Source organism: Zingiber officinale, chromosome 6B, assembly GCF_018446385.1.
Source record: "Zingiber officinale cultivar Zhangliang chromosome 6B, Zo_v1.1, whole genome shotgun sequence".
In the NCBI taxonomy this organism is placed as follows: Eukaryota; Viridiplantae; Streptophyta; class Magnoliopsida; order Zingiberales; family Zingiberaceae; genus Zingiber; species Zingiber officinale.
Window position 1 is genome coordinate 67,278,463 of NC_055996.1, and position 26,106 is coordinate 67,304,568.

The 26,106-nt window shown below is 31.8% G+C and overlaps 1 protein-coding gene across 1 annotated transcript; it reads left to right on the plus strand.

Annotated features, from left to right (window-relative positions):
- The first annotated feature begins 31 nt into the window (after positions 1-31).
- Positions 32-13,737, plus strand: LOC121992580 (cycloartenol synthase-like). Its single transcript, XM_042547053.1, has 18 exons — positions 32-498; positions 1,085-1,270; positions 1,539-1,628; positions 1,730-1,924; positions 2,390-2,474; positions 4,232-4,398; positions 5,890-6,078; positions 7,262-7,375; positions 7,506-7,628; positions 7,712-7,834; positions 7,901-7,999; positions 8,068-8,124; positions 9,003-9,049; positions 9,145-9,288; positions 9,780-9,957; positions 10,881-10,961; positions 12,237-12,320; positions 13,455-13,737. Exons 1-18 carry the CDS (start codon positions 301-303, stop codon positions 13,572-13,574), a joined length of 2,280 nt encoding a protein of 759 aa, XP_042402987.1. The 5' UTR covers positions 32-300; the 3' UTR covers positions 13,575-13,737.
- Positions 13,738-26,106: the final 12,369 nt, after the last annotated feature.

Here is a 26,106-nt window from a genome sequence, read left to right on the forward strand (position 1 = left end):
GAAATCTCCTCTTCTATATGTTTGGATGGATCACTCGCTTGCTTCCCCCAGCGACGAGTGACGCCTCTGGATCCCCTTCTACTCCCATCCCTAGCATCGGAGACGCGAGGCGATCTCCGACGACCTTCTTCCATTTATCTGACAGGTTGAAACGCGAGGCCACTGCAGTGAACGCGGTGGAGGCGGTGAGGGAGTGAACCGCGGTGGCGTCTCGTCCTCTGCTGGATACTGACCCAGGCGTGAACTCGTAGCCCTAGATTTTACTAGGGTAGCCTGATACTATCCATCTTCGACCCAACAATGTGGAGGCTCAAGATCGCGGAGGGTGGCAGCCCCTGGCTGCGGACCACCAACAATCATGTCGGAAGACAGGTGTGGGAGTTCGACCCGAACCTCGGCACGCCCGAGGAAATCGAGGAGGTGGAGAGGGTACGTGAGGCTTTCCGCGAAAGCCGGTTCGAGAAGAAGCACAGCTCCGATCTGCTTATGCGGTTGCAGGTACGAGGTATAGGTCAGATTTTTTTCCCCATAGAAAGTCATCGTAGGTTTGTGTACGATTGTAGAAGATTAAGAACTGGAAACATTTGCATAGAAAGCTGAAGGAACTAAAAAAGGAATAATAGTTGACTTCATTGCATAACAAAGAAGAAATGAAAAGGAAAGACAACCTGGTATCTGTTATGTTTATTAGAAAAGACATGATTAATGCTTATTTTACTCCATTTGCTAGAGCCTAGAGGATTGGTTTATTGCGTATAATCGAATATTTGAACTCAACTTTCAGCAAGTATTTTTTTTGGGTGAAAAGCAACTTTCTAAAGATGTTATCCTCGCTGAAAACAAAATAAATGACACCTTAATTCGAGTACTTTATTTGGTTTAATCAAAATCAAATACTTCAACTCCATCATTCAGTTAATTATTTTTTACCTTTTTTTAAAAAAAAATTTGTCCGTAGGTCTTTCATTTCTTGAAAGTAATGGCGCTGTTATTTTATTAAGCTGCTGAAGTGCTAGTTCTCAGAGAAACTTATTTTCTTTTATGGAGACAATTTGTAGTTATCATTTTCTTTGCTTTAGTGCAGTTTGCAAAGGAGAATCCACTTGACATGGACGATTCTATAATCAGGATTCAAGATGATGAAAATGTCACAGAAGCTACTCTGGAGACTGTCTTAAGAAAGGCCATTAGCCGTATATCTACTCTCCAAGCACATGATGGACATTGGGCTGGGGATTATGGTGGTCCAATGTTTCTTATGCCAGGATTGGTATTTTTTTGTATCTTTTGATAAAAAAATTATAAGAGCTTAACCCTTCTTTCTAGTTAATGCTTCTGCAAAATTTTTTCCTTGATTGTTTTTATGTGAATGTTTTACTTTTATTTAAAAACTCAACTTATTAGTCTTTCGGAATGCCAGTGAAAGCTTGAATTTTGGCAATGATGGGAGTCTTATCAGACAAGATACCCAATCTGAATATCTCATATCAGGCGATTACTAACTTTTTGTGCTTTGATTTGTTACCTGTTACCTGCAGATAATAACTTTACATGTTACTGGAGCTCTAAATACTGTTCTGACACCTGAACACCAGAAGGAGATATGTCGTTATCTGTACAATCATCAGGCATCATATTCTTTCCATTTCCTTTTTGATAAAATTGATCTAGAATTTCTTTGCTTAGTTGTGATTCAGCTGTTTTTTTTTTCTTTTTTAATGTATTGCAGAACAGAGATGGAGGGTGGGGCTTGCATATTGAGGGTGATAGTACTATGTTTGGTTCAGTGTTGACTTATGTTATTCTAAGGTTGCTTGGCCAAGGACCTGATGATGGAGATGGGGCAATGGAAAAAGGGAGAAAATGGATCTTAGACCATGGCGCTGCAACTTGCATAACATCATGGGGAAAGATGTGGCTATCGGTAGGTAATAGTGTCTTTCTTGTATTAATTTTTTATTAATTAAAACTCGACATCCATGTATTCCATAAGTCAAAGACAGCTATCTTAGTAAACAACTCAATATTTGTCGGTTGATTACACTAGTCACATGCTTTGCTTCCATCAAGGTTCTTGTCACAGAAACATATGGTAACACTTAACCTGATATCTCCCTTCCATTAAGGTTCTTGTCACAGAAACATATGGTAACACTTAACCTGATATCTCCCTTCCATTAAGGTTCTTGTCACAGAAACATATGGTAACACTTAACCTGATATCTCCCTTCCATCAAGGTTCTTGCAAAGAAACATATGGTAATGCTTAACCTAATATCTCCATTGGTAGGGTGCACAAGGAGTTTTTTCACTGCTTTTACTCTATTTGTTACTTATGCCACATATACATTAGAAGAGCCTTGATTCTTTTGTACTGAATTTCATATAGGTTCTTGGAGTGTTTGACTGGTCTGGTAACAATCCTTTGCCACCAGAAATGTGGTTATTGCCATACATTCTACCAGTTCATCCAGGTATATATTTTTTGTAGTACAATATGAGTAGGATATCTGATTTAAATCAAGAAAAGGATTTAAAAGCAAAAAAAATTGTCTCATAGAAATCTGAATTGTAATTGGTAAAAACTTTTTTTATTGTGCCTACTGCCTACTGCCTACTGCCTACTGCCTACTGCCTACTGCCTACTGCCTACTGCCTACTGCCTACTGCCTACTGCCTACTGCCTAAATAAGAACACATAAGATTACTTTTGTCCATTGAAATTGAACTTCAGTTATGATTGATTTCCGAACACAAGCAAAGTAATACTAAGATCATTTCAATTCTTAGAACTGATTTTGTAACTCTTCATACATTCACAAGAATATATAATGTGTCACAGGCAATGCACCTAATCTATAGTTTCTGTTGCAGGCCATGACCATATTAGGTAGAAGTAACTTCTTTGTGACTTGAAAATTGAAGAGCGAATTTCTACATGGAAATTCTTAGAACTTTTTTTATTGTGGAGAATGTTGGGTGCGTACTGTGTACTGCGTACTGCAATAGTAGTAAATAAGAACACATAAGATTACTTTTGTCCATTGAAATTGAACTTCAGTTATGATTGATTTCCGAACACAAGCAAAGTAATACTAAGATCATTTCAATTCTTAGAACTGATTTTGTAACTCTTCATACATTCACAAGAATATATAATGTGTCACAGGCAATGCACCTAATCTATAGTTTCTGTTGCAGGCCATGACCATATTAGGTAGAAGTAACTTCTCTGTGACTTGAAAATTGAAGAGCGAATTTCTACTTGGAAATTCTAACTATGTTCAAGTTACATGTAGCTTAGTTACCAATACAATTAATTTATTTCTTCTGGGTACTTCTTTGGGTTAAGATGTAGTATATGATTACTTGGGGAGACTAGATATGTCCCCAACTTTTCACATGAAAATTGCAGTATTATGTAACAGTAAATTTATGCATAGTTTAATTCTTTTAACTATTTTTATCAGAACTTCATTATCTCTGAATTTGGGTTGCTCACCTTTTTATGAATTTCAATAAACTTCGTGTATGCTTTTTATACCTTTGCCTAAACTCTAGCAGTATTACACATCATCACAGATATTTGTTCATGCTACTAGTAGTGATGAAATTGAAATTCTTGACAACGGCCATTGTATTTTGAGATCGAGCATCCATTTGACTTTTCTACTTGGATCACTGGACCTTCTCTACTATGTCTATGCCTTTTGGTATTTGCATCAATGTTTTCTATTCATAGCGTCTGATTACATGAAAACAAAGATAGAACACAATGCCAATTCTACTTTGAGATTGACCATCCGTTTGAATTTTCTGCTTGAAGCATTGGATCTTCTCTACTATGTCCATGCCTGCTGGTAATTCATCAAGGTTTTCTATTCATAGCCCATGAACATTTATCATTGTGATTGTTAAGTTGTGTAAGTCCCAACTATTTGAGGGCTGACTACAATGATCTTATTCCTCTGTTTGGTTTGTTGGTTTTTCTACAGGGTAGGGTTAACTAGATTCATCAGGTAGTTTGAGTAGGATGCAGCAGATAAGTATCTTTCAAACAAGTGAAAATGAGAAATAGCATTAACAGAAGGCATCATCCAAATTGTAGTCATGGCCATTTTTTTTTCTTTTGCATTTATGTATAGGTTTCATGTATATCAGCAATTTTCATTTCCAAACTAGATTGTCTATGTGTTCAGAGGGCAACTTTAACATGTATTCTTGTTTACAGGACGAATGTGGTGCCATTGCCGGATGGTTTACTTGCCCATGTCATATATATATGGGAAGAGGTTTACTGGTCCAATTACACCCATAGTCTTATCATTAAGAAAGGAGATATTCAATTGCCCATATGATCAGATAGATTGGAATCAGGCTCGTAATGAGTGTGCAAAGGTTTGCAATGCTTCTACTATCATGCTGTCCTATGTCCTCACTAATTGGATATACTGTCATTATGCATGTTTTTGCATCATGCTTCTACTGCTGTATTTGCCTGAGTACTGACTAAGTGCACCTGCTGTTATCGTGCATGTCTTTGCATCTTTATCCTTATATTATGGTGGTGATACAATATGTAAATGTGTTGTGTCACAGAAGAACCTATAATTCAGAGATTGTGATCTTTGCAATGGTTTACTTCATTCTGTTCAAATATATGTTGAAGACACAAAGTGAGTTCGATAACTCATTACAAATGAAGTGCAAGAGTGTGTATTAGCAATTGATAGCAAAGGTTAACTTCTCACATGGTTCCTTGTGGAAATTAACTAATAGCATAGTGAGTCATACTGATCACATATCTGGCTTCGCTTATGCATTATTTTGTAGCATAGGTATATGAACACATTTCATACTTTTTTCATGTCCCAAACTACATATATTTACTTGATATTATAACCAGTGGTAGCATCCTGAATCCCTGTCAGATAATGGGTTTCTTATAATGCTTTCGTATCAAAGAAGTTATTATCTTGGTGTATATTATGGAAGTAGCATATGTATTCTTGTGCACCTTGTAATTGTATTTTGTTGATATGTGCTGAGAATGCTAGTTCATTGATTCTGAATCTCATTGTATCTTGTTCCAAGTTATCTATGGACTTGAAATTGATTTGACTAGAAGTTATCTTCTCCACATTTGTCCTTACTCTTCCAATTGTCTTACTTGGCAGACCTTTTTTGGATGTTATTTAGGCTCCTCCCAACCAAGTCTCATGGGCTCATGGCCTGCTTATCCAAGCATCCTGAGTTGTCCAGCATAAAATTGGTTTGTGGATAACTCCTTGGAAAGCCACACTTTCCTAATGAAGGACACCTCATCTACCTGGTCTACCTCGTCTATATCAGCAGTGTTCTCTTAGCTCTCCTTGCTTTCTAGTCGTCTTCAAAAAATTTCCAAAACTGAGCGATTTATTGAATTGGCTCATCCTCTGCCCCTCTGGGTTCATATCAGGGCAATTGTTTTTCTTTTTTGTCCATTGTCAATCTGAAGGACCGGGATCATTCAATTAAATGTCCATAGAATTGCCGTCCTCTCATAATGGTGACAGCATTTATTTCACTATCTCTTCTCTCTTTAGTCTTGCTTCCTCATGTGACATCATCTAGCTCTTGTCAATTCCTTGCTCTAAATGGCTACAAATCCTGAAAGCTGTCACCTCTCTCATTGCCTATCTTTCATTGCTTTGGTTATTCCTCTCTTGGTGCCGGTAATTCTATCACTTTTTAGGCACCACAATGTCTAGAAAGCGCATAATTCATTTACCAGAAAATCATAATATAAAACAAAATAACTCTGTAATAGTTGGCTATAACTTGCAAGTTTGGATGCTTGCAGTATGCACTATATGTTTATTTTTGTGGCTCTGATGATTTATATTTCAGGAAGATCTATACTATCCACATCCATTTATACAAGACATCCTTTGGGCATCCCTTCATAAAATTGTTGAACCTATTTTAATGCATTGGCCTGGTAGCTTGTTGAGAGAGAAGGCTATTAGCACTGCTATTCAGCATATCCATTATGAAGATGAGAATACTAGATATATATGCATTGGTCCAGTTAACAAGGTAAGTCAGAAATTGTTTAGAGAAGTACATTGCTGTTGATTTCTATTGCAAACCACATAATTCATTATTGCAATTCACCATAAGTGCATAACAAAAAAGACCATGGGCTATTTCCAGGAGAGTAGATCCAGACCCTGCAGCTTATAAAAGGACTATTTGATTGTCATAACCACTCCTTTTTGACTTACTCACATCTGTTTTATGTGCCTTTTGGATACTCTTTAGTTTGATGTTGCAGAGTTTTTTAGGTTATGAAATGGGTAAACTTTAGTGATAAATTCAGTTAGTTTGCAATTAGACTTATGAGATTCTTTGCTATGCTTGTATATCCCTGAAGAACTTATGAGGTCATGTCTAGAATTTGTTACCTCAAGGTCCTCGATTTCAGAAATCTCTATCGCTGTGCATATTAAGATCAAATGTATTATACTTCATGGTGGTTATCCTATTTTCTGGTATAAATAACTGTAAAAGTATTTCCCCATAAATCCATGCTTATCATATGCTTGTATATCTATGGAGAAATATGTCTACAAAAATAAAGTTTGGATTCTGGCTTCAAAATGGAACCTATTACCTTAACTTCAGAAATCTTGATCACTGTGCTTATTTTAAAAAACCCCAAATATATTGTACATCATTGTGTTTATCCCATTATCTATTATAACAAACTGTAGAAGTATTTTTTGCCCTAAATCTTAAGAGATGTCTTCAAAAACTATATTTTAAGCCGGACTTGATGTTTTTTCTTGTAGATTTATAATAAACTTGAAGTTTTGACTTATATTTATCTATCAAATTTTATATTAAAATTGTAATTTAGGTTTGCATTTGTTGGCAGCTTACCTATTTCTGGAATTATTTAAACTATGTTCTCCCTTGAAGGGCTTTGGAATTAACTTTGAAGTCTTCTCTTTGAGATACCATTTTTTTCCATTTTGTGAGATACCGCTTTTTGGTTTCTTCTTAATTTTTGTTACACGAAGCATTTTGTGCCATATATCATGTTTAGTAGTACTTTATGTGAATCATTCATCTAGAGTTATAGTATAGTGGTTAAATGAAATAAGAATAAAAAAAAACTGAAACTTGTTTTCCTTTCTGACCAACATTGTAAAGGTATTATAATTTTCTTCAGCAATTATTTGTAAATACTGTTTTTTCTGCAACTTCATCTATGTAGGTACTTAATATGCTTTGCTGCTGGATTGAAGACCCAAATTCGGAGGCATTTAAGTTACATCTTCCACGAATATATGATTATCTATGGCTAGCTGAAGATGGAATGAAAATGCAGGTATGCTAGATTTCTCAATGCATGAACTCTTATTAGTTTTTACTTCCTAAAATCATATAGTGTCTGAATAGTGTGTGTCGTACCTTTTGTAAGTACTAATGAAGTTGTTGCCTTATTGTTAACTTTGCAGGGTTATAATGGTAGCCAGTTGTGGGACACAGCTTTTACTGTTCAGGCAATTATGTCAAGTAATCTTTCTGAGGAATTTGGTCTAACTATCAAGAAGGCTCACGAATACATTAAATTTTCACAGGTTAGCATTTTTCTTTACTAAAATTTTGTGTGTATTGCTCTATTCATATGTTAGTATATTAAGTTTTCACTTCTGATTGGAAGGTCCTTGAAGATTGCCCTGGTGATCTTGATTTTTGGTACCGCCACATTTCCAAAGGTTCATGGCCCTTTTCGACTGCAGATCATGGGTGGCCCATCTCAGATTGCACATCAGAAGCACTTAAGGTAACTCCTATATTCTTTTGTCGAGCAAAATCTCTTGATGTTCTGATGCTAATGCTTCTTCTGCAGGCAGCCCTCTTGTTATCGAAGATTTCTCCAGAAGTTGTTGGTGATCCAATTGAAGCAAGGAAGCTTTATGATGCTGTTAATGTCATCCTTTCACTAATGGTAACTATATCAGAAACTGATGCAAAAAGTTAATGATAACTTTTTTCCTAATTGTAGTTATGTTGCAGAACAAAGATGGTGGTTTTGCTACTTATGAACTTACAAGATCCTATGCTTGGTTGGAGGTAAGTAGTCCAAAAACAATCTGTTTCTGTTGCTTTATGTATATATTTTAATCATGAATCTTGAGTTTGTTTGTAGAATAAAAATAATTCAGCGGTCCTTGTCTTTGAAGTTGTTAATGTTCTAAGTAAATTGAGGCATAAAGGTTAATTTAGACCAGGATGGATGCAACCTGCATAAGTTGACGAAACACATGAGCACTGATGTAATGTTAAAGGTGTCAAAAATGAGATTTAATTGCTTACTAATAATAATAATAATATTATTATTATTTATGAATTCTTAGATCGTTAGTTCAAGGTATTGTTATATGAATTCAAGAACCATACAAACTTTGGATAGTTGAGGAAAGTGTGAGAGGAACAAGACAACAAAAAATAAAAGAAATAAGTAAACTCTGGCACACATACAAATTGGAGTGGCTAGTTTATATCTGTAATATCTTATTGTATGTTCTTCATTGTTTTTTAAAAGTGAAATATCTTGATTGACTGGTCTCTTTTCTGTTTTTAAAAGAAAGAATTAAATCCTTGAGCATTTTTAAGTAGTGTATAAAGTGAAAGATCGTGGGACCCAAATGGGATCAATGTACAATTTAACAAAAGATGCTATCTTTAGTTGTTGCATTTTGGTTTGTCAACTCATATTCCTTGCAAGGACACATGTTATGGAATCTGGATCATAAACTTCATGTTTGGTTCAAAATCATGGTCTTGATGAACATAATGCCTTTCATATATCACAGAAAGTATTGATTTGTCTGTTGGATTGGTTCATAAGCACCTAAGGTTTTATCTATTGAACTAGGATAGAACTTTATGTGCCAGACTTCTACCAAAGTCATGCCATCTTTGCTACTAAATTGTTTTTCCTCTTACAGATTATTAATCCTGCCGAAACATTTGGAGACATTGTTATTGATTATCCGTAAGATTTCATCACTTTTATTTCTTAATATAACAATTCTTTGTTTATTTATTTAAATCAATTATATGTAGTTGAAATGCAAATGCGATTTACAGGTACGTTGAATGCACCTCAGCAGCAATTCAGGCATTGACATCATTTAAAAAGTTATATCCGGGCCACCGGCGAGGGGAGATAGATAATTGCATTAACAAATCAGCATGTTTTCTTGAAAAGATTCAGAAAAATGATGGTTCATGGTTTGCACTAAATATCTCTCCTAAATCCATTTTCAGAACTCTCTTTTGTCATCTTTAAACAAGCCATAAAAGGAAAATCATATTTGGAAAATCTAGTTATCCTGTTTAATTAAAAGATTTGCGCAATAGAAAACTGCTGCCATGTGATCTTGAGGTCATGGGTTCAAGTCGCGGAAACAACTTCTTACAAAATGCATATTAAGACTATGTACAATAGACCCAATGTGGTGTGACCCTTCCCTGGACCCGCACTGGCAGGAGCTTCGTGCACCTGGATGCCCTTCATGGCTTCATCTGATTATTAAAAGATTCATCAAGCCGATGAGTTAGTTTACTAATTCATGAAGATCCATCTTGTTGATCTATCATTTTCCCTCTCACCTAATCTCTAAACTTAGTTTAGTATTTCCCAGGAAAAATCTTTGTGATTCGTTATAAAAATGCTATTGAGGTATTTAAACTTTTCATACCAGACTGATTATTTTGAACAGGTATGGATCTTGGGGTGTTTGCTTCACTTATGCCACATGGTTTGGAGTAATGGGATTGATTTCTGCTGGAAGGACATATGAGAGAAGCTCTTGCATTCGAAAGGCATGCAAATTTCTGTTATCTAAACAACTAGCTTCTGGTGGTTGGGGAGAGAGTTACCTTTCATGTCAAGATAAGGTTAATTCTTATAACCCATTTGTGTTTTCCAGCTTCTTCCATGAATAAACACACCACCGTATGGTTATAGTTCATTTTTTTTTGGATATTCTCTCTTTTTAACATACATATCATATGATCATTTTCACATTTGGTTTATATCTAATAAGTTCATAGCTTCGTGCAAAAGAGCACAAACATAGAAACTACACTGAAGATATTTAAATTATTTCCTTCTCAATAATAGAGGCACATTATTTGGCTTTTGATGAAGCCATTTTTTTTCCAAACAAGAACAGGTTTATTTGTTATGGTAATTTAGTCAGGGATTTGTTATCATTACTGGGGTTAAAACAAAACTGAACATTTTAACAAGGGGAAAATTCAATTATGAAGCTCATATTGTTGCGGGGCGAGAAACAAAATCTAGATGATGCTCTTGGATAATTTGAATGTTTATAATCAAGTAGGGAGTATCCACTAATATGGCTACTTGTTGCTATTTCTTCCTTTCTTTCACCCTTTTTGCCTTTTAATAATGGAATTTCAAATTTAGCTGGATTTTTTTTTTGGCAGATGAGCAGATCACAAGCCATTGCCTTTACAGATTGTTTCATTTGGCCATCTCACGTCTTTATATATTCCAAGAAATTTGTGCATGAAGTAGCACATTGATTTCTTCGCTTACATTCATCTTTATATTTTAGGCTTATAATTTGTTCAGCACAATCTTGGTTTATTAGTCCCCAAATAGTTGGGACATCATTTGGAAGTTGACTTAGAATTCATCAAAATTCTAATTCACAAAACAACCTCATTCCAATTCCAATTTATGTTGTCTACAATTTTGAACGTAGCTTCTACATTGGTTCAGAAGCTATTATTCATTTCATTTTCTCAGGATGGTAAATGATTTAAATATTTCTCATATTCCTGTTGAGCAGGTCTACACAAATCTGGAGGGAAACAGGATTCATGCAGTGAATACTGGCTGGGCAATGCTTGCACTAATTGCTGCTGGACAGGCCAGTTCTCTTCTATTTTTTCCCCTCTAGACCCATACTGATGGATCCTCGTTCTTTTTCATTTGGATAAAAGTAAAATTATCCAGAATATTCATGTTGACAATGCGTGACCTTGACTGAAAATGTTAATAACATTCCAACTTAATTAGTTGTAAGGTTGCAAATGTCTGGAGGAAAATCTGTTGTTTTCGCAATTAACAATAGTACTTCACTGAGGTTTTATCTAGCCTATCAGACATGATCTGAAATTGAGAATATGTGTCGGTATATACCATAACAACAGCAAATTAGCCATGCAACTGAACTCTGATATACTTGTGGTAGGCTACTAGGACTGCAAACGAGCTTGTGAATTTTCTTTGATCTTCCTCTTTCCTTTACATTTCAACTCTATTTGAGGCCTATAGAATTCAGAGTCTTTGAAACTTGTTCATGCCATCTTAGTTCTCATTTTATCATCTCTTGATATCATATCTAATAGCTCCTAATTGTAATATCTCAATTTGCACAAATTTTCTTTTAGCCTAATGATGTAGAAAAAAGAATTATTTGAAATTTTAAATTCCAATTTTGAGTTGTAACGATCATCGCATTTTGGTTGTTACTTTTTTTTTTTCCTTTTTCTTTTTCTTTTTTGAGTAGTTTGTTATTTGAATTGGTAGTGCTGGTGCACTAATGTGGGTAATTATTTACTTAGTCTTTGGCCTGAGACTATACAAACAATGTTGTCTTATCTAGTAAACACACTTTTGAGATAATAATATTGCCACTGGCTCTGTATGAGATTTTTTTTCTTCTATGTGAGTTTAGGGTTTAACTCCGCCCATGATGACCAGTCATGGCCGGTCCCAAGCCCGGATAAAGGAGGAGGGTTGCGTTAGGTTGCCAGCCAGCGTCAAACTATGACAAAATTTCATGAATGAATCCATATGTGAGTTTAGGGTTTACACCGAGTTCAAAGTCACCAAAGAGACATACAACGATTACACAAGACTAAAGAAAGTTTTTCCTTCCACCCGAGACTTAAGAAATCTTTTCCTTCCACTTTTTTTAACCGTGACATTTTCTCACGTACTGTTTTATTAGTAGATCCAAAATGTTAAACACTCGTAAGAATTTAAATCCATCCTTTCCAATTATTCCTCCAATTTTTTTTTTTTTCTTTTTGTTGTTGAAACTATAACAACAGTAATTAGGGAGTTGTTTAACTTTTTTGTTGGGACACCCTAATTCTTGTGTAGTTAAGACAAACTTTCTGATATTGTGTTGAAACAGGGTGAAAGAGATCCAAAACCATTGCACAAAGCAGCAAAGACATTGATAAATATGCAAATGGAGAATGGCGAGTTTCCCCAACAAGTAAGACATCTGTGTTTAACTTAGCAATCACCTAGCTTTATTATTTCCAATGGCACCACTCTGGTTCTTGCTCAGGCATATCTTCGATTTCAAAAATGCACCTATAATATGAACATGCTAGTTGGGCAGTTTATTTGATGGTGCACAATTCATTCAACACTTGAGTATTTGTGAATTTGAATTGATTATATTTTGCTTCCTGTTATCTTTGGTTGTTGAACCCAATCATAAATATATGTTTTTCTTCTTTTCAAACAAACTAGCTTTTAATTTCCTAAACTAAAAAAAAAACAGTATTTTGTGATGCAAATACAACTGGCTCAATGCGGGAGGCTAAGTTGAGTGGAGAAGCAATTGGGTAAGGAGTTCTTAATACATATTTCAGTTTTTTGTTTTAAAAGTTTTTTATTTGTTATTTTTCCTTCTGGGTGTGTGTATCTTTAGTGTTTTCTCTCAATGCATTTTTATGTTTATTACTTTAGTTTTTAATTTCAACATTTTTTTTTTTTACTTTATCACGACCATTTTTCTTCCATTTCTACATTTTACTAATACTTTTATTGTACTTTTTTTCCTGTCTTTTATACTACTCAATTTTGTTTTACATATTAATAACTATGATATGAAAGAAATAAAGTGAAAATATGTAAAATATAAATGATAACTAATGTTATTCATGGTTAATTTTTCCTGCTGCATTATTCAAGACTCAGTTAATATCTTGTCTTTTTAAACTAACGCCATCTCATTCCCATATCACATCCTATTTAAGTAAATTATTAAGTCATGTGATCGTTTCATTTAGGTGAATTAATGATTCTAATGATTAGGTAAACAACAACAGTTTAAAAATGAGGAATATTTTGATGGTTTGGAAATTCTAGGGTAGCTCTGGTGAAAAGAAAATGGCCCTTGTATATTTTTTTCTCTCTCAACTGGTATTTTCATTTTGTAATTCACTTTCAGTTCTTGGTTGATAACAAATTTTCTATTTCATGGTTCAGGAACTTTGGTTTGTTTCAATCTTTCACGTTTCTTTAATGGTCAAACTGTGTTTATCTCAATTATTTAGGATCGTTCATCTGAAAGTTGTAAATCCGTAATATTCAATCTCTTCACACTTTGTATGAGCAGGAGATTATGGGAGTTTTCAACAGAAACTGTATGATCAGCTATTCAGCATATCGAAACATATTTCCTATATGGGCTCTTGGAGAATATCACATTCGTGTCTTGTGCCCTAAGGATCACTGAGTCCTTAATCCTATAAGATTATGATATAAATAATTGTGATGATAACTAGCATCATGTTGTGTATCTGCAATGTACTAAGTCTCTACTTGTGCTGAACTTATCGGATGGGTTATCAAATCTTGGTTGGACGTTGTTTTTGCTCCTAAATAATCTTTTACCTTGATTTGCTTGTCAAACAAATCTTTATTTTGCATTTATTTTATTTTTGGCCATGAGATGTTTTGAACTTAATTGCTCACCATTTAATCAAGCCACTGTTGGTAATCTTTTCCTGCATTAAGTTCACTGATTTGAATAAAGAGAATGAAATAGAAATTTCAAAAGAATGAAATAGTGAAACAGTAAAATGAGAATATATTCAATAGATTGACTGGTTTATTCAGCTTCTCTATTGTTTGCCTATCCATTCCATCCTTTTTGATTAGGCCTTTTGTCTTTTCAAACTTGTTCGATTTCTAAAAGGAGATAAATTATGGTATAGGAATATTTGTCTTAATACAGTGACATTTTATACGAAGAGTCGGACATTCAACCAGATATTTTTGACTTACCTCTAAGATTAGATTAGAGTAAAAATTTGAAGCCGTCACCCTATCAACCCCTTTAAGACCGCTCCACTCTTTTTGAAAGTGGATAAATCATGGGAGATATTTGTGTGAGTACAATAATCTTTTGTATTAGGGATTAGACATCTAATAAGATATTTTACATCCGCTGAATATTAATCTTAAAATCTATTTGAACAATCATCCATACAAATACTAACAGTCCCAACTCACGGCTTACCTTGAAGATTGAAAGCACCAGAGTTTGTGAAATGTCTGTAAAGTGCGCTTCTGCCCTCAAAACAAATGATTATCAACCGATAAGCTTTTATCGGCCGAAGAAAGGAAGTAGTATTCAATGCCTTTTTGGACTAATAAATAAAACTTTCCGAAATGAGACCACTGTTTACTGAGTGAAATATGTTGTAGCAATTACTTCATCTATCTATCGTATAGCTTAGCTACTAATGAACCTATCTATGCATTCACACACATAAGCTTACTACTGTATCATTGGATCGCATGACAAGATTGTCTGTATATTTGTGTATTCACTAATCTTGTGGACAATGGCTGGTGCGCGCGCGCGCGAGGGATTAGAATGCAAGATATGATGGCTAAAATGATGCACAAACTTTCATCTGTGAAGTTGATTTTCTAAACTGATTACTTGAATAAAATTGAACACCAACAACCTAGTCGGTCGGGTTTCAAACTACTGGTATTATCCACCAATTCACATAAACTAGAGAATCTGCACTGACATACACACACTCTGTTAAGTTCTGGAGTTTTTGGAAAGTTATTCGGTGACGGAAGTTAAATTTTCATTATTAATTAGAGATGAAAATTTATTTTCATTATTAATTTAGTGATAAAAATTTAATTCCATTGGTAATTTGAATTTGTCTACTCCTATTTTATTCCTATGTTTTTTGCAATCAGTGATCATTTAACAACCAATTAAATTTTTGGTGGCTAAAATGACTGATTAAATTAGGGTTGCTATTAGTAACAAAAATTTAGTGACAAAATATAGAATTAAATTTCTGTCGCTAATCAGTGATTGAAAATTTAATTGATCATTAATTAATAATTGAAATAATATTTTGTTATTAATTTAACAACAGAATTATTATTCCATTGTTATTTCAATCGTTGCTTTACCGTTATGTGCTGGGAAGTGAAAACAAGTGACATCTTAGCTTTTAGAACTTCACCCAGAAATGCACGTTTTTTTTTTGTTTTTTTATTTTGTATTTTTTTTTGATAATTTAGATATCCATCTCCTATAATCCAATTAATTTTAGAGCTGGCCCGACTCGGCTCACAGACAGCTCACCAGATCACCAGGTAAATCTGGAAACACATGCGGCTCCTCAACCCTCAACCAGAGGTGCATCAGTTCTCTTGATCAATATCGATGAATCATATAAAGCATCAGGATCAGATATTCCTTCCATGCCCATTAATGGTACACATTTCTTCCTTCTATGCCTCGACAACCTTCCTGCAGGAGATTTAGCAGATTGTAAGTAAAATTTTGATTCCCGGCAGTTGCTGACTTTGGCATGGACAAATGAACATCTCCAATAGACCATTTAGAGATCAAATTAAAGAATCATTGGAAATGTACAATTAATTGGCTTATCAAGATAACGGTGGAAACGTTAAAGAATTTGAGTCATTGAATAACTTTTGCCATTATAAGCACGTTTAAGGCATTACAAGGAGCTTACTTTTGACTATTTATGAAGTTACAGTTTGGATAATATGCTTTTTTGAACATTTAAAGTAGTTTTTATTTACGATATATAAATACTAGATGGATACTGATGTGAAACACTATATTACTGATAAATGCTTAGATAAATAGAAGTATGTTTTTGGCATCCTCAGTCCACTTTTGCAATGGTTTACTCAAACAATTCAACTAAGGAAACCAATTTTCTACTAAAGTCTGTCAAAATCGTTAGTAGCGTATCCTAGCTTTCTAGGAAGCTTTCTTGTAGTAATTTTCTCACAATTCCAAAAATTTTATCAAATAGAATCCTAATCTTACCAGAGGAAAATATCTTACAATGCATAATATTTGAGAATCAAACCATAAGTACTTGGAGAGTGCATGAGTATCTTGCCGCTAAACTATAGTCCAAAGGCATATTTTTTTAGTTGACACTAGGTGTCGCTGAATAGCCCGAAAGCACAATTTTTTTTACTTGATTGATAATTAATCATTTTTACCAATCAAGTAGTAGCTACTCATTAAAAGGTCGTTGATGACTATGATGCAAAACATGCCAATTTCTATTTAGTAGATATTTTATGGGGCATAATGTTCATCTTCCCATTACTTTCTGAATTTTTTTTATGGTTTGTTATTGTTTTTTTCATCAAATTATCATGTGGTCTTTTTTTTCTTGAGACAAACTAGCTAGCGTGTGATAAGACCGACAGATACCCTCTTCTCGCCTCAAAAATTAAAGGAAGTAATTTCCCACGGTTGACAAAAAAAAAGTTTAGGGCAAGCCAACGAAGAATTGAATTATAGTGGAGATATTTTCCCCCATTTGGCCATTTCTTTATATTTAATGTTGTAAGAATGGTTTTTTATTGATTAAATCATTAATCTTACTAATAAAAGTGGTTAGTTTTAGGATCTTATAGTATTATAATTTAAAAGATATGAAGAATATATATGCATAATATAATTAATATTGTAAATACATATATATTTTATTATTTAAACATCTACATTTAAAATAGAAATATCTTAATTTTTTAAAATTATTTTATTTTATAAATTTTGATCAAGCAAGTATTTTTAGTTATTTATATTCATTTAAGAAATCATTCTACGATACTGCAAGCCATAGCCATAGCACAGTCAAGGATCAAGGGCAGTAAAATCACTAATATTTGAATTCCATATGTATCATTTTTGTGCAGGTGATTACAACTTGAATATTAAATCTACAGCAACAATCCAAGTCATTTCTAACATTATTCATGTGTGGTGGGGCTCTTACAAACTCACAACTAGTAGTTGCCTAATTTGAACTATTAATATTTCTAAAGGCAATTCAATCGACATCTATGATGAATAAGTGCTTCAACATTTTGTGGAAGCTAAAGAATGGATCGGAAACTTTTCTGAGGGGATATAATCAAGGGTGGGAACAATATTAAAAATTTTGGTATATCGCACATATGTTACTGAAATTTATCAAACTATATCAAAAATTCAGTATATGAAAAATTTTAGTATGGTATTATATCGTATCAAAAAGTTAAGGTTTATGCAATTTAATAGTTTAGTATTCAGTATATATAGTACCAATATTGGGATTTAAATGTAAACGATATAGAATTTATATTATACAGAAAATCGGTATATCGAAGTTTCAGTATATTGAATTTTTAGTATATTAAAATTTTGATACAATATCAATATAATTTTTTTTGTATATCAAAGTTTTTGATATGATGTATGTGAACTCAACCAATTTAACATATGATAGTTATATACGATAACATCTTGAGGTTGATTTCTATCGGCCTTTAGAATTATGTACTTGCATTATGATTTATCTAGTCCTCACCTTACTCAAAGGGTTCTGCTCTGCCCACACAGATGCATCTTTGTAACCAAGTTCATACAGATTATTGAGAATGTAATTATCTGCTTGTTCAGGCCTAGTCGAAGAGCTGGAATTGCATAATTCCAACCGATGATCAATATAAAACATAGCAAAATAAATATACACATTATTTAAGTAATTAAACACAAGAACCTATCATAGAGTAGCTCTGTTATTAGGGTTGCAATTTAGGATAAATCTATGTCCTTTAAATCCCAGCAGATTGGTAGGAAATTAAAGCAAGTACTCGAACCTGCATTTGTTATTATTACATAAATATACTGAGATAAGCAGCGGAATTGAACAGGTTCTTCAAGAACTTTCTAGTAAAAATATAAAAAAAAATTTAAAATCAATGCGATGATAAACGGTAGGATAAGTTCTCATGTAACAAGTATTTGATTGTCATGCATGAAATATTTACATCTGTGGTATTCGAACCACTCATCATGTTGGACCTTTCGCTAGAACCTATTTGCGCTTCCTAGATTTATCTTGGTGGTCAGTGGAAAATTTTGATGGGAGCACCGAATCAATTATATCTAGAATTAATTGGTTCGAAAAGCTACATATCTTATTTCCAAAAAATAAATAAATAAAAACAAAATACTTTAACTACAACTCATCCACATACCCAACAATATAGGCTTGTAATTATATACCATTTTTGAAACAGAAGTTGGAGGCATAAATAATGTCAAGTTTTTCTCAATGTACATTGGAAAAAAAACCAAGATGAAATCACTATAACTTGGAAATAGAGTAAGATACAAACTCAACCTACCTCATAATAAAGGAAGATGTAAAATTTAAATGAGATCATCCTTTGGATGTCCACATTCTCCACAATAATAAGGAAGAACAACTACATTAAAGTAAGTAACAAATAAAGAATATGGGTTGATTAAATAGATTTATACGGTATACTAAATTTTCATATGAAATCGTATATTATACTAAAAATTTTGATATAAAAAATATATATAATGATATTGCATTGAAAATTCGGTATACTAACTTTTTGTTATATATAAATTTTATATCGTTCACATAAAAAATTTATGAATTTACATAAATCTTTAATAAAAAATTTCATATAAGAATTTAAATATAGAAAAATATGTTTCATATAAATCTCTTATACTGGAATTTTTGGTTTGCTAAATAGAAAATTTTCATTATGCCAAAATATTTTTTCCTTATACTTAAATTTTTGATTCAATATACAATTTTATATAAAAAATTTAGTATAAGATTTAATATACCAAAATTTAAATTCTTATAATATTTCTATTCAACATATTGAAAATTTTATGGATTTTCCTATATTAAATATTAAATATTAAATTTTATACATACCAAAAAGTTTAATACGATATAATAATATATTGAAATTTTTGGTATCACATTGATATTGATATGTTCAATATATATTTATATTTATATACATAGTATATTTAAATTTTTTATATTTTCTCACTCTAATTTTAGCCACGTTAGTAAGTTTACAATGAATTTTTACCATGGATCTATGCACATTCTCTAATAGAAAAGTGTTCAAACATCCCTTAGTATTAGTGTTTTAACAAAGTCAAAGAAGATCTATATACAAACATTGATATCTCAACAGCAATTGTATGTTTTTTCACGTAATAAAAGGCAAGCAAAAAAACATGCTTATGATCCAACCAAAAGAAAATACATAAAATTAACAGAAATAATTATACAAGCATAAATGCAATGTCTTCAAGACAATGATCTTCGATGCAAGTCTTGGTTGCTATAAGAGCATCTTACATGTTTTTACTGCAATCAATTATTGAGCTGAGAAATTAATCCAAAATTGAACTGACTAAATTAATTTAAATTAAATAAATTAAAATATTTTTAACTAACTAAATTGATCAAATTTTTAATAAAAATTGAACAAATTCAACTAATAAATATTGATTTATTAAATTTTCGACTGAATTAATTAAATTTTTCAACAATGATGATAGGAATAAATCCAACACCACCATGCTACTTATTTTTGAAAATTAATATCATTATAATCTAACTGAATTTTTTATATTGGATGGATTTGATTGATTTAATCAAATTTTTATTACAAATTTGATTAAAAAAGTTGAAATATTAAATGTTGTTTTGAGCCTAGAAAGTAAATAAATGAGAAATCAAAGTTATATCAATTATATAAAGGCAAAGATTGAACGTAATATAGCTACTAAATTTTTCGTATAAAATTGTATACTGGATCTTATGGTATAAGAAAAAAAATATACAATCTAAAATTTGATATACTAATTTTTAATATGGTATATATTTCATATCATTTATATTAAAATTTTTGATATACTGAAAAATATCAAAAATACAAAAAAAAAATCTCATTCATATAGATTGCCCCAAACAAATGTCTTTAAATCCTTTTTAAGTATTTCGATATTTTTTGATATGCCTAAAAATTTGTTAAATCTCATATTGATATTAATATTGAAAAGTTCAATATGGTAATATATATTTTTGGTATATTTTTTAATATTAATATGTTTGGTATATATCGGTATTAAAAAGTATACTAAATTTTTGATCTTTTCTCACCTCTACCCGACATACTTTTAATATTAGTACGTTAAAATGAATTCTTTCAGTATTAGGACATCCATTAGTACTGCTTAAACAAAATTATATTAGAAAAATCAAGTTAAACTATTGTCTTAAGAAAACATATAAAATAAGATTCACTCTATAATGTAAGAGCAATAGAAAAATAGATATACTAACAATAATTACATGAAGTCCATTTTTCCAAGAAAATAACATCCATAATGATAATAAAATAACATTTCTTAAAGTAAATTAGGAGCAATTTGTTGCGAAATGAGACCAATATACAAATATCAGTATCTCAAGATTAAGTTTATGTTTTTTTTTCAAGAACATGTTTCTGACTTACGATCAACAAAAACAAATACATGAACAATAATTAAAAGAACCTCAAAAAAGATAATTACTATAATCCTAAACACAATCAATGCCTTTAAGAAGCCACTTAAATCTTGGTTGGTATAAGATAATCTTGCATGCTTTTACCAAAAGCAATCACGATTAGAGCCAAGTAATCACTTTAAAATTGAACCACAGAATTAATTTAATCAAAATTGAACTAATAAAAAAACAAAAAAAGTTAAATTAACTGAATTGGTTAAATTTTTAAATAAAAATCAAACAAATTGTATTGATAAATATGGGTTAATTTAATTTTGCGTACTAATTAACTAAAATTTTCAACAATAATAATAACACCACCTTAACACCATATTGTCTTTTAAAATAAAAGTTATTTATCCAATTTAATTGAATTGGGAGTTTTAAAATCAAAATTGGATAAAATTATTGGAAATAATCAATTTCAAGCAACAAAAATGGGAAAAAAACATTTTTACAATCTAACCAAAATAAATACACAAACAATGATTTAAAAAACCTAATAAAAGGATAATTACACCAAAGCTAAATATAGTGACAATCTTCTGTCAACATCTTGGTTGCTATAAGAGCATCTTTCATACTTTTACCAAAAGAAATTATTACAGTAATATCTTTCATACTTTTATCAAAAGAAATTATTACAGTAATGATATCATAACCACTAAGGTATTAATTTTGAAAACTAACACTGCAGTAATATTGATTTTGAAAACTAGCACCACATTTCAACACCATAGATTATGGTGTTGATTTTTAAAATTAGCCCTTCCGCCCAACACCATAATATGTGATGTTGATTTTAAAATCAACACCACAGTCAATTGAAAATTTTAGTTTAATTAATTAGGAGTGTTATAATTGAAACGAAACTAAATTATCTGAAATAATTATTTTTTATAAAAATTATAATCAAATTGAATTTTTAAATTCTATCCGTTTAGTCAATTTATTTGATTTATCAAACTTTTGCCTAATTTTAGCCCAAACTACCATGACAACATGAGAGCAGCAAGTGGAGTAGTTTACTGAATAAATGAATATAGTTTAGAATAGTATGTGATATATGACAGCACTATGATGTTTATTAGTTAGAATTAAGGATTCAAATCAATATAAATTTTAAAGAATTTTGGTTACTCAAACATGATGACATCAGCATGTCATGATAAATTAATGGTGTAAGCCAGTAAGAAACAACATCATAAAAGTGCTTTAGATCCTTGGTATATTACCTAGAGTTTTAAATAACAAAATAGTTGTCCCAGGGCGTAGTATAACTGGGAGTGTATGGTTTCGTGGCCGAAAGGTCCAGGGTTCGATCCTCGGGGTGTCATTGTCTGGGGTTAGCGTCCTGGCTATGCGCTTTCAGTTGTGTACCTGTATTTACCTTCCTTCATATCCGTGGGACCGGCTCTAGGGAAGCTGCTGATATAACGATTCCACATTTTTTTATATTCATCAAGATACTCATGATCGTGTATGGTTTTGTTGGGCGTAGGTGTGAAAAAAACATTAAAAATTTTAATGTATCACACTACCGATTTGTAATTAAATAGTTCAGTATTCGGTAGTCGCATGGATACCAAAATTTGAATGTAAATAGTATAAAATTTAGACCATATCAAAAATTGATACATTAAAATTTTGATATATCAAAATTTCAGTATATAAAAATTTCAGTATCGGGTATGATTTTTTTATATATCAAAATTTTTAATATTATATATGATATAAGATTTTGGTACCCAGTACACCCACTCTAATTGGGTGCAATGACCTGTTAAACAAATACTAAGATTCATACATATTTGAAAGAGATTAAGAAATCAATGAATTTGCACCATGGTCAAGGTGATGATTAAGTTTCTGAGCCTAGCATTTGCCGGGAGACTTGGAAGAGTCTAGATCTACCATAGGAGACCAACTATAACTCTAAAAAAGTATTTATTTATTTTTTATAGTTTTACAATTAATAACATTTTAACAAAGTTTAAATCATATCTAGAACCGTTCTATACAATAATCATGATCTCCATCTAATATGAGTGAAGTCCAATTTCAATACCTAAATCAATAACAATGGATGAGTTTATTACAGATGTGTCTTCTTTTTAAACAATATGCTACTTGAACTGATTGTATATCAGTGCCAAAATCTCACATTGTATATAATATCAAAAATTTTAATATAGAAATTAATTTTAATATATCAAAATTTTAATATACCGATTTTTTGTATGGCATAAATTATATAACGTTTTATACTCAAATTCAGTATCGACTCACACTAAAAAACAGGGCTTTAGAAATTAATTTTTAAAACAAAATTAAAATTTATTTTAAATTTTTATAAATAAAAAATGAATTTGTTATAGAGGTACTAATTCGTTTCACTTAAATAAAATACAATATATATACAAAATATTTGAGACAAATTTAAAATGAACTAGAAATGAATTTATAAAATAAATTTTTATAGATAAAAATAAATATAGATATGAAAGAATGCCGCCTTGGATTGGATATATAATAGATTTTGTAGCCAGCCCATGCTCATTTTACAATGTCGCGCGCTGCTTCCCATTTCCACTACCAGATATGAATAGAAGATGAGTGGCTGCCTGGACTCACTAAGCCGAGGTGCCTCTTTTACACTTAGACAAAGCGTTTGCCAGTTCTCTCTCAATTTTTGTATTCCCAAATTATACCTCTTGGCCCTTTGGCCAGTTAATTGATGAATTACGAGGATAGGTCTAAGTAGTGTTTTTTAAATGCGGTCTTCTTATATATAAGCCAATCTTAGTGTTTTAGGTTATACGTGATACTTCTGTAACATGAAACAAGCCAGCTGTTCAGTGTCTTGCTCGTTTTTTTCCCTTGGATTAGTAATCACAAATTTCTCCTACTCAGTAGCTAGGTCTTAAACTAATATTAAGTTACATTTGGATGGAGTTATTATTGTTCACATATCTACTAAACAATAGATCTTCTCATTTTCAGTGGCATTTTCCTCACTTACTAGTGCTTTTAGGAAAAATGTTGGTAGCTTTCCTGTGCATTATTTCATGAAGCTGATCCTGATGCCATGAAGTTATTATTGCATAAGTCTAAGTAATGATCCTTTTGGAAGCAAAGCTACCTAGCCTTAGTCATCGTATCTTCTGTAGGTCGTGTGATGCTCTGATGTCTCACTCAGTTATGTGCCGCAGTCACTTAAATTCCTTAGGATTCTCTCTATAGCTTGATTTTTGGTTAGATTGTTACAAATACTCACTATGTGCAGAGAGACATTGTTCCTTTGTCACAATAAGAAATATCACTAGTCTATACAAACTACTATTTGCTACAAAGATCAACAATCTCATGAATTTTGTCCATTACTTTAACTTCCAATCATTTATTACATTTAATCAAGGTTCAAAATAATTATCACATGTGAGGGTTTTAGTACTATGTTATATTTGGCTCTATCACTAGTTGAAATCAATAGTAAAATGCATATACAACTCTTTGAAATAAATAGTAAATCTTGTTGACATCTAATTTTGATGATGTATGTGTTATCAAATAGAAGTACTAATTTTGCAAGTTTAATTTCTTTTAGTGAATTTATATTCTTTAATAAATTCTAAATAGCTTTGCTTGCATAACTTTTGTTATGTACTACAATTGTGTGACGATCTACTAGGACAGACAAGCTCCAACTTCTCTGAGGACTAGATACTTTAGTACCTTATCTTGAAATATAGAGAATGATGTAGATTAATGTTACACACCAAGTAGCTCTTTATTGCACTTGAAATTTTGAACTTATTTCAGTATCGGTTTCTGTTTTCCTTATAGTTTCTTTTTTAGTCAAGATCTTGATATCTAATTCAAGAGGTGAGATATATAAATATTTATATCCAAGAGGATCTCGTCTTTGTGAGCATTATGATAAATAAAATAAAGATTAAATTATTTGTGGTCATATTTAAAAATTTAGCAGTTAATTATAGTTTGATTAATAATTAAATTTATTTTAATGATGTGAATATTTATTTATCTCAATATTAATTATAATATACTTTTGGATTAAAAATTAGTTGTTTTAAATATTTTTAATTTATTTAAAATGTGTGATTATTTTTTTTAAGTATTATGCAGATGAGAAACATAAAAATAGAATATAAAAAAAAAGTGATAAATTTAAAAATAAAATTGTATATGAATTAATAAATAGAAATATAAATGAATTTATAAACGGATTAAAATATATTTGATAGATTATTCGAGACCGAATTTAACTGATTTTAAACAAAATTAGAGACACTTTGTATTTGAAATTAATTTCATTTGATCATAAACAAATTTATAAATGGCTTTTTAATCATTTTTGAAATTAGAAATGAAATATTACTGTCCCTGTGGAATTAATATCTTATTACTCGACGATAGTCATGCACTTGTTGAATTCTGACATCATCGTGTGGGGGTGGAGAAGGAAGGAGCACATAGATCCCTTATAGGGAGTTGACTTGTGTTGTAACAGAAGGACTTTCAAGTCGTGATGGGCTATGAGGAGGTAATCAACTTAGAAAACTTGTCATGTTTCTATCGGGGTGAGGAGTTTGATCCCACAGTTATGAGGATGATAATAATATGCCCAAAGTGCTAGAAGACCAATTCTTTCTTGACTGGGGAGAGGATCTCGCAATTGTGGGGGCAAGTAGTAATATTGAGAAGACTAAAATTCCGATGGGATAATAATAAGAATAGCGAGAATTCCCATGATAAAAGTCTAGTCATGTCTGGACTAAGAAGAGGAAATCGATCGTTGATAACTAGCATTCTGATGTATTATGTTGACTCTTGTATTTGTTATATTTATCTTTCTCGTATTGTTAATTGTTTATTTATATCATGCTTTACCCGTTAAGATGTATTTTGAGCTCATTATAATTTTTTCCTAAAACTTGATATTATTTCATTATTTTATAAAAAATAAATCATGGATTTGAGTCCTTTATTTAGATCTGGAAAGATTTGATCCTTTGATGGAGATCTGGAGCTATTTGGATCACTCATTTATATTAAAAATATCTCGATCATCCATAGAGATCATCACCATCCAATACAAGAGAGCTCTTCATCCAGATCTCAATGATCTTGGTCGTTGATCGAGATCAATCAACAGTTCAAAGCCCTCAATTTGGTTGAGCTTGATTCACATTGAAGTTCACTTAATTGAAGATTGATTCAATTCATAGGAGTTCAATCAAGACGGGTTCAGCCCTCATCTCATCCGGTCAAGCCACCTCCTAATGGATCCAAGCAAGATCTAAGAAGGGATCCCAATCCGGATCCAAGATC